The following is a 13,516-nucleotide window of genomic DNA, read 5'->3' as shown; positions in this document are numbered from 1 at the left end:
CACACACTCTCACTCACTCGCGGCTCGCGAAATAAATACACTCTCTTATGAAGAAATGATCCTTTATACAATGATGAAATACAATGACTAATGTACACACGAAAGAAAGAAGATTGCTCTCTGGTCAAGTCACGTCCGTACGAGATGACAGCTAGACCAAAACTGTCATGGAGCCTGAAAACAACCACTGGGCGGTTATCAATAAACAACCCCCCTTAACGATGAAGCTCCACGACACAAGAGATGATATTCAGGGGATGAAAGATCAGGGACGTAACATATTATACTATTCAATTATTAGAAGATTCATCACGCACCGTTATCATGTCCGAAGCCAGGACTGCCTTCGCACATGCACATGTATATATCTATAAATGCGTACACACGCACATATCAAATAACTTATATATATAAAATATTTAATTTAGTAAACCAGTCCGATTGTGCGTTACAGCTTGTCATGATGTTAGGGATTATTCTAATACTCTCCGTTAAAACTTCGTTCGCCTTGATTGGATTTGATTGTGGTGGACAGCATCTCAACATCACCGCCGTTTCCCTCTTAGATGTAGGAGAATGCAATCTCCATCATCAAACCCCAAACTCCACAGAAACTTATATACAACTATTACAACTTTCCGAATATAACTATGCAGAAGTTATACAGTGCAAACTAGAGATATCCCGCACGATATATCACTGTGGCATGCATTCACACATCTCGGTCGTCTTTAACGGAAAAGCAGATTACGTCCAGGAAACCGGATATTCTCAATGCTTGCGAATGTTTCAAGACGGTACTACTTCCTTGGGACCTGCTCATTTAATTAGTGGACTTAAAATCAACCAAACTTCTTATCACAGCCTTACGCTAGCTGGCGAATTAAAAACCGATGGAACGTGTAAGGGTACGCAATATTCTGACCCTTACGGCACATGGGACAACGTAATTGTTCAAGCAGTTGCAAAAATCTCACTCAAATCATCTTATGTGCCAGTACAACTCGAACACGGTAAAATCAAGTTAAGGTCAGGAACCATCTGTACACTGGCCGATAGCTTCTGTTTGGACTCTGACGACGGTTACACCTTTTGGAAACCAGTACCAATGAAATCCTGCAACTTCAATCAATACGATGTTCTATACGAGGGACTAGCGACCAAGATAACAGGTGATGACTCCCCCATTGTCTACAGTCTCACTACGCAAGACATCACGTTCGCCTTAACAAAAACCAAAGAGCAGCCATTATGCGGATACACCCTGCTTCGCACGGAACATCTGAAATTATTTATTTTGGAAACAAAGCAAGGCCAAACTTTTACCAACAAACGTACGATCCCTGTGGATAACCTCGATATATTCACTTACATGAACTCCAAGTTTGTGTATGTTGAAAAACATATCCGACATCAAATGACATCTTTGTATCATAATGTCATACAACAAAAATGTGAACTAGAAAGACAAGTAATAACCAACGCCTTATCTTTTGCAACTCTCTTGCCTGATGAATTCGCGTATAGTCTAATGAAATCGCCGGGATATATGGCCGTCACCACTGGAGAAGCTGTCCAGATCATAAAATGCATCCCCGTGGAAGTCACCGTACGTCCAACCAAAGAATGTTATAACGAATTACCCGTAACCGTCAGAAACACCTCTTACTTCTTCACGCCCAAATCAAGAATCGTCACAAAGATCGGGAACGAACGAGAATGTTCTCAAGAATTACCAACGTTATATTGAATAGAGGACACTGAGGGTTCAGTTCACACCAAAGGCACAAGTAAGACAGTTGCCACCTCAACAACTGCGACCCATGGCATCTCTTACCTGGAGTTATTTAACACCTGGACCATTAGCTGTCAGTGGAATCTACACGTAGCAGGACATAGAAAAATTAAGAGATCACATTATGTTTCCCGCAGAGAAACCGGCACTGCTCAACGCCGTCGCCCGAGGGCTCATTGGACACCCAGTTAATACCGACTCCGTCTCACTATACAAACTACTAGACGAAGAATCGCTCAACAAAATCGTAGACAACACCGCGGCAAAAATATGGAGAGGATTCATGAGTTTTGGATCAGCCACGGCCGGTGTCGCTGGAGTATTTATGATCGTTCGTATTGCTAAATTGGCAATTGATACCATCATCCATGGATATGCACTACATACCATATATGGATGTAGTCTACATTTAATAGGAGCATTATGGGACTCTATAACTAATCTCTTGCTCCACCTCAGCCGCAAGAATATGAACGAAAAGGAAGGAAAAAATAAATTTCCAGAAGATGCCACCCTTCTCACCACCGTCTCAGACGCACCCCCTGCACTGCCAAAGGAACCACCAGTGATAAGTCAGCCCCAACTTCAAGGCTATAACACCAGACGACCTGGAGAAATGGAATCTACAAATATCACTATTCCCCAGACATACAACGACTTACAGCAGCATCTTTATAACCTCGAACAAAACCCTAGGTCAACGTCGGGTTTTATTCTCAAATAGGAGGGGAGATGTAACGTCCAGACAAATTTTAAAATTTGAATCTTTTTCAAAAATTTATCCTTTAACATATTAGTCATGACAATCTCTAACCTACATGAAAGACCGGTATTAACAAATATTTAATCACACATATAATTACTTATAAGTTAAAACATGTTTTCTCACAAATGACAATGGGAGTAGCAATCCACTTTTAAATAATATTTCTATCATAAAAAACATAATTAACAAGGGTGCTCCGCTCCGGATCATTCGTTAGGAAACATACAGGTTAGAGAATAAGCGCGCCTAAATCAGACAACGAATATATGTTCTAACCCCTGAAACACCTTACATATTTCATGCTACTAATGCCCCTGTATACTCCATACCATTTACACTTGCGAACCCCTAGACACCGTACACATTGTATGACCATAACCCCTAATTATACTATACCGTCGAACGCTCTAACCCCTGAGTGTTTACACATTTCATACAGCCACGAATATGTAGGACTTTTCTTTAGACGGTACTACCTTACCGACCAACGACAGATATGAAGACTAACATTACCAGCCAATAAGCATGCCTATAGCAAATATACTATTAAAACTCTCATTTATAAATTAGGAGACAAAAATCATATGCAATATCCGTCATACAATCGAAAGTATTATAGCTATGCAATGTAAATGTAAATTGATAAATTTTACCTGTCTATCATGATTATTAAATTCTAACCATAAAATAATAATAGAAGTTACAATTAAACTTTTCTACAATTTACATTCAAATACGAATATAAATTAAGGCAAATAAGATTATTTTAATCTATATTTACGAGTAATACATTTTAATTTAAATCGCAAAAGGAATCGACATATTCTAAAGAATAATACCTAAAATATATATATATATATATATATATATATATCGGTTATAGGGTAGTGTACTATGATTGGACAATTGTATGTGAAACCCGCTTTATTATGTGAACTCGGCTTTACTCTCAAGGAAACATCTAGAGGATTCTAGAAGGTTCTAGAACGACGCATGATGAAACGCTGAAAACTCGTTGCTAATATCGTTACCAAGAATAAGATAAGGAAGGCCCGTTGCAAGCCGCATAGCGGTGAGTCACCAAAGAAGCACCGCTATCGCTACTGAAAAGCCATCTCTCCGGGACTTAACCGACGCAATCTCTACCAGGAACAGATTATCTCCGGTACTTCCCCGGCGTATCTCACTTGCCATTGGCTAAGCCGCATCGCCCGATGGGAGGAGTGAGCCACATTTTACGGTATATATACCCTGCACCCAGCACGGAACGGCAGTTGTTCCGCCAGCACAGTCAAGTTCAGTACTTCTAACAACAGTCAGCTAACCAGCTATTACTACGGGGTTCCGAAGACAACGAGACATAGCCGCCATTTCGGACCGAGGTACCGAGGCTCCTCAGATCTTCAGACTCAGAGGGAAGAACACAGTTGCGAAGTGTACCATAGCAAGGCACATTAGACATAGTCTAACCTTGTGAGTATTTAAGCCAGTTCACATATCCCTAAATAGTAAAGCGCGACGGACACTCATTATATTTAATCATTTTATTTAATCAATTAATTTTAATTCAATTTCACATTACACTCCGAACTCTGTATTTTGAATATAGACATAGGCCATATATTACTCTGAATTCCTAATTTTATTTCAATTTACTTATTGCATCTGCACACGTCAGCGTTGCAATCGTTGACATATACTATATTTTATCCAATACTATTCGCTATTATTTAACCAATATCGCATACTTATTTAACCTATTGTACTTGCAATATAAATATATTTATGTATTTTACTATATTACTGCTTACCTATATATGTATGTAACCCTGTATCCGTAAATGGGGTTAGGTGGTGTACACTTGTCAAATGAATCGAATATCAATATGCAAGATCACTGTCAGTTGGTGTGGTAAAGTATTCGCAACTATTGGAAAATGCAAGGTAATAAAAGCGTAAAAGAATAGAGAGATAGGTGATCATCCGGCTAAGCCGGGTTCTCTGGTCCTTGTCTTAATAGACTAATGCGACGTTCACTTTACTAAACGTGCACCTCAGAGATGACTTGCGAATGTACCTTCTGACAGGATATAATTTCTAATGTGTACTGAGGAATTAGCGTTATTCAATTCGCTAATAGGCGGTAGGATACAGGGTTACATACATATATAGGTAAGCAGAAATAGGATAAGGTAGTGTACACTTGCCAAAATGAATCGAATATCGATATGCAAAATCACTGTCAGTTGGTGTGGTAAAGTATTCGCAACTATTGGAAAATGCAAGATAATAAAAGCGTAAAAGAATAGAAAGATAGGTGTTCATCCGGCTAGGCCGGGTTCTCTGGTCCTTGTCTTAATAGGCTAATGCGACGTTCACTTTACTAAACGTGCACCTCAGAGATGAGTTGCGAATGTACCTTCTGACAGGATATAATTTCTAATGTGTACAGAGGAATTAGCGGCATTCAATTCGCTGATATGTGGTAGGATACAGGGTTACATACATATATAAATAAGCAGTGGTACAATAAAATGAATAAGTATATTTATTATAATAGGTTGAGTAAGTATGCAATATTGATTAAATAGTATCAAATAGTATTGAGTAAAATATTGAATAAATTGACGATTGTAACGCAGACGTGTGCAGATGCAACTCGTGGATCGAAATAATATCGGAAATGCAGAGTAATATATGGCTTATGTCTATGTTCAAAATTCAGAGTTCGGAATGTAATGTAAGATTGAGTTAATATTGGATAATTAAATATAATGATTAAATATAATGAGTGTCCGTCGCGCTTTACCATTTAGGGATATGTGAACTGGCTTAAATACTCACAAGGTTAGACAATGTCTAATGTGCCTTGCTATGGTACACTTCGCTACTGTGTTCTTCCCTCTGAGTCTGAAGATCTGAGGAGCCTCGGTACCTCGGTCCGAAATGGCGGCTGTGTCTCGTTGTCTTCGGGACGCCGTAGTAATTGCTGGTTGAGTGCTGGATTGTTGTTGACTGGAACCACTGCGACGAAATCACTGCCGTTCCGTGCCGGGTGCAGGGTTTATATACCGTAAAATGTGGCTCGCTCCTCCCATCGGGTGATGAGGCTAAGCCAATGGTAAGAGAGATATGCCGGGGAAGTACCGGAGACAATTTGTTCCTGGTAGAGATTGCGACGATTAAGTCCCGGAGAGATGGCTTCTTAGTAGCGATAGCGGCGTTCCTTTGGTGACTCATCGCTAACGGTTTTCAACCGTCCTTTATTCTCGGTAGCGATAGCAGTGTTTCTTAGATGACTCATAGCTATGCGCTCCGACTTTTCTTATCGTATTCTTAGTAGCAATAGCGGTGCTTCTTTGGTGACTCATCGCTATGCGGCTTGCAACGGGCCTTGCAGGTTGCAACGTGTTTCAGCGTTGCATCATGCATTGCATCATGCTTCTAGGATGTAACGGTTCTCAACCGTCTTTCTAGAACCTTCTAGAATTTTTTAGACGTTTCTTGAGAGTAAAGCCGAGTTCACATAATAAAGCGTGTTTCATACCTAATTATCTCATCATTATAGTGTATTACTTAATAAACGATATTTAGGTATTATCCCTTAGAATTTGCGATTTGATATAAAATGCTTTGGACAGTTAAAACTTATCAATTTACATTTACATTGCATAGCTATATGTAAATTGATAGAGTTTGTGTCAGGAATGAATTTCTAAACTGTCTCTGACTAAGTTCAACACTCAATTCGCACATCTACATTGCATAGGTGTAGTACCTTCGATTGTATGACGGATATAATGTTATTATGCATATTGCATATGATTTTTGTCTCCTAATTTATAAATGAGAGTTTTAAGGTTAATAATATATTTGTTATAGGCATGCTTATTGGCTGGTAATGTTAGTCCTCATATTTGTCGTTGGTCGGTAAGGTAGTTTTCTACCTTATCATTAGTGGGCAAGTTTTATCTGTAGTTGGTAAGTCAAGTTTCTGTTATTGGTCGGTAATGTCGATTTTCATAACGTCGTCGGTTGGTAAGATGGTTTTCTACCTTATCATTAGTGGGAAAGTTTTGTCTGTAGTTGGTAGGTCAAGTTTCTGTTTTATCATTAGTCGGTAATGTTGATTTCCCTATTGTCGTGTGTTGGTTAGTGAAGTGCCGTCTAAAGAAAAGTTCTACATATTCATTGCTGTATGAAGTGTGTAAGACACTCAGGGGTTAGAGCGTACGACGGGTATAGTATAATTAGGGGTTATGAACATACAATGTTTACGGTGCCTAGGGGCTCGCAAGTACAAATGGTGTAGAGTATACAGGGGCATTAGTAGCATGCAATATGTACGGTGTTTCAGGGGTTAGAACATACATTCGTTGTCTGATTTAGGCGCGCTTATTCTCTAATTTTTATGTTTCCTAACGAATGATTCAGAGCGGAGCACCCTTGTTAATTATGCCTTTTATGATAGAAATATTATTTAAAAGTGGATTGCTACTCCCATTGTCATTTGTGAGAAAACATGTTTTAACTTATGAGTAATTATATGTGTGATTAAATATTTGTTAATACCGGTCTTTCATGCAGGTTAGAGATTGTCATGACTAGTAGGTTAAAGAATAAAATTTTGAAAAAGATTGAGACTTTGAAATTTGTCTGGACGTTACAACTGTTTGTTCGATATCGACACCAATGTCTTTTGTCGCAAAAAAAAACAATGTCCTATTTGAAAGTCACGATCGCGAATCGTACAATAACAAATTTGTCCTCTTGTAGACGACAGTTATAATTTATCGAAAACGCGCACATATGATTTAACGCGATTCAATAATTATCTTAAATTATCTTGTTCACGATCACTTCTCACAACGAAAATTAACTCACAAGATTAACGCAGAATTACAATCGCTCGACGACAATAATGCGAGCGATCCTGGCCAAATCGTTGAGTCGCTAGCCGCTTGCACGTGCACACCGCGTGAAAGAATAAATCGAAAACACTGTGACGACACTCTTGAGAAAGGGAGAAAGGGAGAGAGAGAGAATGCACGACATGCATTCATCTGTAAGTAACTATCACACAGAATCCTCCAGAAGGATTCGAATATTCGCAGGAGTCGATCACGTGTACGCAGCGTGCACAATACAACGGCGAATTCGTGGCGACGGCGTGCTACGACAATTGTGAGAGAGAGCGCGGGAGAGAGAAAAGAGAGAGAGAGAGAGAGAGAGAGAGAGAGAGAGAGAGAGAGAGAAAGAGAGAATGCACGACATGCATTCACCTGTAAGCGAATATCGCAATAAATCCTCCAGCAGGATCCGAATATTCGCAATGTTCGATCACGTGCACGTAGCGTGCACGAGACAATGGCGAATTCGTCGCGAGAACGTGTGTGTTGCGTCGCGAACGAGATCCAATTATCCGTTAACTTTTCACTCTCGATATGTCACAAAATACCGCGCAAATCTGTTCGTATTTGTCGCGATAGTACATTCACGCACTTATTACACCGTAACGCGAATTATTTAGTCTGACTTGCGACCAAAGCCGGCTCTCTCTCCACGACGACTGTCTCCGACGGAATGCTGCCCTCATCGATCACGCTATCGACCGCGTGATCGCAAGGGGTACGCGCGGAACGCGCTAATTGGCCGAAAATTTACTTCCGCGGCGCTTCCCGCGGTGCGTGCCGCGAGGTGCTGCCGTGTTAGGCCCGCGGCAATTGCCTTTACCTAAATTCTTGACTGATCCGTGAATTTTCGTTTGATCGAGCTCGGCGACTTTTTCTCAATCTTAAACACAAACAAAAATCTTTCGATTAATGCCATTTTGAATCCAATTCTCGCGTTTTAAATTTGTTTACTCGTATTTGACATTTTACGGATTTTTAATTGTTTATAACTTTTAAACTAAGAGTGTGCAAACGAAAACTCGACCTATTTCGAAATGTGCAAACGAAAATCTTTTGATTAATGCCATTTTGAATCCAATTCTCGCGTTTTAAACTTGTTTACTCATATTTGACATTTTACGGATTTTTAATTGTTTATAACTTTTAAACTAAGAGTGTGCAAACGAAAACTCGACCTATTTCGAAATGTGCAAACGAAAATCTTTTGATTAATGCCATTTTGAATCCAATTCTCGCGTTTTAAACTTGTTTACTCATATTTGACATTTTACGGATTTTTAATTGTTTATAACTTTTAAACTAAGAGTGTGCAAACGAAAATTCGACCTGTTTCGAAACGTGCAAACGAAAATCTTTCGATTAATGCCATTTTGAACCCAATTCTCGCGTTTTAAACTTGTTTACTCGTATTTGACATTTTACGGATTTTTAATTGTTTATAACTTTTAAACTAAGAGTGTGCAAACGAAAATTCGACCTATTTCGAAATGTGCAAACGAAAATCTTTCGATTAATGCCATGTTGAATCCAATTCTCGCGTTTTAAACTTGTTTACTCATATTTGACATTTTACGGATTTTTAATTGTTTATAACTTTTAAACTAAGGGTGTGCAAACGAAAATTTGACTTGTTTCGAAATGTGCAAACGAAAATCTATCGATCAAGCTATTTTGGATCAAATTTGCTCATATTGGGGGGGCTATTGTGAAATTGGCCCCCCCAAAATTGTTTTGGTTATAACTTTTTTATTAGAGGTGTGCAAACGAAAATTCGAAATGTGCATACATGTGCAAACAATGTGCAATCGAATGAGCTATAGAAAGTTAATTTTTTTTAATGTTGGGGGGCCAGCTTCACACGGGTGTCGGGAATTTCTTTGAATGATGCCTTGATGATAGGTCCTACGGTTCAGCAGGATTTGATATCAATTCTCACTCGTTTCCGCACGTTCGCGTACGTTTTTACTGCAGACATAGTTAAAATGTATCGACAGATACTTATTCATGAGTCACAGCTACATCTGCAACGAATATTGTGGCGCGAGAACTCGAATTCGCCGGTCGGTACTTATGAGTTGCTTACCGTTACTTACGGCACGGGCTCGGCGCCATTTCTCGCGACGAGATGCTTTCAACATTTGGCACAAAAACATGCCCTCGATTATCCTGCGGGGGCACAATGCGTTCTTCGGGATTTTTATGTGGATGACTTACTCGCGGGCGCCAATACATTGTCCGAAGCAGGGCGCATTCGTGACGAGGTGATAGCCTTATTAAGGCGCGGACAGTTTGAACTCGGCAAATGGTCATCGAATTGCCGAGAATTGTTACAGGGCATTAGACACAACGAGTGCGGAGGTATCATTAGGCGATGAAGCGAGCTCGAAAATATTGGGAGTCGCATGGGATCCGTCCAGCGACGGATTTCGCTTCGGATACAATTGCGGCGCACCGACAGGTAGCATAACGAAGCGGACGATCTTGTCGGAAATCGCGAGTCTCTTCGACCCTTTGGGTTTATTAGGGCCACTGACAGTTGTGGCAAAAATGATCATGCAAGATACGTGGCAGGCTCGCGTCGGGGGGGACAAATCGTTGCCGCAAGATTTGCATCAGCGATGGCTGAACGTAAAACAACAATTGACGCGCCTTCGCGAATTGCGTGTGCCGCGTTTTGTCGGATTTCGGGCGGACGCGCACAGATCACAAGTACACGGCTTTTGTGACGCGAGCGAGCGTGCATACGGCGCGTGCGTATACATAAGAACGCGCGATTCCGACGGATACCGGGTGGAACTTTTAATTTCCAAATCACGAATAACACCAATTAGAGCAGTTTCGTTACCGCGGCTAGAATTGAATGCCGCGTTATTGCTATCACATTTAATCGAGAAGATTCGCGCATCGGTTGATTTATCGAAATCAGAGATAATTTTATGGACGGATTCCACAATTACTATACAATGGATATCGTCGCCGTCGCGTAAATGGAACGCTTTCGTGGCCAATCGCGTCGGTGAAATTCAGTGCCTTACCAGGAGATCGAGTTGGCGGCACGTGCCGTCCGCTCACAATCCCGCGGATATATTATCGCGCGGCGTCGACCTGGCGGGCTTAATGCAATCGACAATTTGGTGGAACGGACCTGCATTCCTGCAGTTAACTGAGGAACATTGGCCGGTCAAATTATGTGTCGACTTGTCGGGCGAGTTACCGGAACAAAAAAAAGTAACCGCAGCGGTGATATCCATACAACAATCGATCGTACTAAACTTGTTGGACAAACATTCCAATTTAGACAGGGCATTGCGAATCATCGCTTACTGCCTGAGAGTAGCGCGTTCGCGTACGATCAAATATCAGACAACGTTTATTTCGCATCACGAAATAACAGCAGCTCTGCGAGTCGCGGTGAAGTGCGTACAGAGGCATGCCTTTTCAAGGGAACATAAACAGTTGACCGAGGGTCGGAACGTTGACGGCGGAAGTCGGATTCTGTCATTGACTCCGTTTATGGATGAACACGAGATCATTAGAGTGGGGGGCCGAATAAGTAATGCAGCATTGCCATACGACGCGCGACATCCCATGCTATTGCCGAAGAGTCACCGATTGACAACCTTAATCATACAGCGAGAGCATGTAAAAAATTTGCATTCAGGCCTACAGGCCACAATGCATGCGGTGCGTCGACGATTTTGGCCTCTGGCGGCGCGTTCGGCTGTCCGAAAAACAATTCACAATTGCGTAACCTGCTTCAAGTGTAAGCCGGCTGTATCGCAAGCATAATGGCAGATTTGCCCGCGCAACGCGTGACGGCTTCGAAACCGTTCACACATAGCGGCGTAGATTATGCCGGACCCATACTCTTGAAGGAGGGCAAGAGACGTAATGCCAAATTACACAAGGCGTATATGTCGGTGTTCGTTTGTTTCTCGACCAGGGCCGTACATCTCGAAATTGTAACCAATTTAACATCGGAAGCGTTCCTTGGTTCCTTTAAACGTTTTATATCACGTAGAGGCAAGCCGGCATGTGTATATTCAGATAACGGCACTACGTTTGTCGGCGCGCGCAAACAAATAAAGGAGCTGTATGACTTGATCAACGATGACGACACGCAGTTTGCGATACGGCGTTTTATGCGAGATAATGAAATCAATTGGCATTTCATACCGCCCCACGCTCCACATGTCGGGGGCCTGTGGGAGGCGGCCGTGAAGTCGGCGAAATTTCATATTAACCGAATAGTAGGTAACGCGAATCTCACATATGAAGAGATGCAAACCGTGTTATGCGAGATAGAAGCGGTTTTAAATTCGCGACCGTTGACCCCGTTAAGCGAGGATCCAAACGATCTGCATTGTATTACGCCGGGACATTTCTTGATTGGTGCAGCGCTAAACAGTTTCCCAGTTGCAGATTTTACGAAGGAGAATCCGGGCCGACTACTGCGATGGCAACGCGTAGAACAGCTTCGGCAACATTTTTGGAAGCGTTGGAGCGCCGAATATTTACATACTTTAATCGAGCGACAAAAATGGAGGACTAGCAGGGGCCAGCAATTGAAAATCGGTCAGCTCGCCATGGTGCAGCAACCAGGCTTGGGGCCGCTGCAGTGGTTAATAGGCAGGGTGCAACAACTTCATCCGGGCCCTGACGGTATTGCAAGGACGGCCACATTAAGGACCGCGAAGGGTCAATTAACAAGGCCACTAACGAAGCTAGCTATCCTTCCGATAGACGAGGCACCTGCCGATTAAAACGCGTGTTACACATTGTACAATTTTAATTATGATTTATTTGATCAATTTTGACCTCGAGTAAATCGATCGCGAGCTAATGAAGGTAATAATTTATTGGGACAATTTGACGAGACAATTTTTTTTATTGTAAATTGTGATGTGCGATAATGTCATTTTCAAGTTCTATTTATGTTACTATTTACTCTTTATTTATATTTCAATTTAGGATATCACATGTGTCTAATTGGATCGCGAATAATAATTCACGTGTTGAAGGCATGCCCTTCAAGGGGGGCGGGATGTTCGATACACGACCTACATGATTGACGCCGGACACCGATCGCGGTGATATCACTGTTTTCCTTCTCGTCTTATCTCGGCAAAATTCGGCGCATTCCGAAAACACGGACAAGTGGGGAAATGAGCCTCGATGGTCTCCATCGATGTGCCCGTGAGACACTTCGGTTCCAACGGTCGCGCTAATAACAAATAAGACATTCACAACAACAGGTGAGCGAACGCACGAACATTGTACATCGATCTACTCGGCACCGCAACAATAAATCTCGATCTTGAGAATTAAATTTGATTGCATATGTTACGTGGATTTCCTCGTCACATCACAGTTTGGCGAGACAATACAATTAAGAGCATTACGGACATCAAAATACTCGCATCACGCATACGAAATCACATATTTTCTCGTACAATTTGTTATATATTTTATATATATTATACAATATATAGTATGTTATACAATGATTGAATAAAATACATTAAATAACATTGTTTTTATGTATCCAAGAGTTGTGCGAACTGTCGAATCCCAGCCATTTCATATAAACCTCGTCACCCCTCCTGCGCAGTATTTTCTCCACGAGGTACACATCCGGACAATTTGCGCGACGCAGCTCGTGCTCGTAAAACGCTCCAGCGATAGATGTCTTGCGATAATCCTTGAGTAGATATGTTACAGGATTAGTATGCTACACTTTAACAATCTTAAGGGGATGCCGGAGCGTTGGCCGAACTCCGACGGGTTAGCGCCCTCATTTGAGAGGAACTAAAATTGTCGATAATTACCGACAATTTTAATTCCGCTATTATCGACAGTAATATATATATATGTCAAAAAGCCATTTTAGTGTGTTCAACATATTGAAATCAGACAACATAATATATTTTTACTGTCAAATCATCTCGCACACGCATCTAAGCGTGTCAATGACAATAAAACATACATATATAAATGTGTCTCTTTATGACATAGTTGAACACAATTTTAATATTGCTCTTT

General features: G+C 41.2%; 2 protein-coding genes and 1 pseudogene across 2 annotated transcripts; all 3 read left to right on the top strand.

The window, feature by feature from the left end:
- The first annotated feature begins 463 nt into the window (after positions 1–463).
- On the top strand, positions 464–2,519 carry LOC146724039 (uncharacterized; annotated as a pseudogene).
- A 6,937-nt stretch (positions 2,520–9,456) lies between these two features.
- On the top strand, positions 9,457–11,263 carry LOC114929804 (uncharacterized). The gene is made up of 2 exons (XM_029301484.1): positions 9,457–9,832; positions 9,933–11,263. Exons 1-2 carry the CDS (start codon positions 9,457–9,459, stop codon positions 11,261–11,263), a joined length of 1,707 nt encoding a protein of 568 aa, XP_029157317.1.
- LOC114929805 (uncharacterized) lies at positions 11,263–12,237 on the top strand. Its single transcript, XM_029301485.2, has one exon. The coding sequence runs from the start codon at positions 11,263–11,265 to the stop codon at positions 12,235–12,237; it is 975 nt and encodes a 324-aa protein (XP_029157318.2).
- Positions 12,238–13,516: the final 1,279 nt, after the last annotated feature.

Source organism: Nylanderia fulva, unplaced genomic scaffold (genome assembly GCF_048542155.1).
Source record: "Nylanderia fulva isolate GAGA-0341 unplaced genomic scaffold, ASM4854215v1 Scaffold152, whole genome shotgun sequence".
Taxonomy (NCBI): Eukaryota; Metazoa; Arthropoda; class Insecta; order Hymenoptera; family Formicidae; genus Nylanderia; species Nylanderia fulva.
The sequence above is the reverse complement of the archived record's forward strand: the minus strand, read 5'-3'. Positions and strand labels throughout refer to the sequence as shown.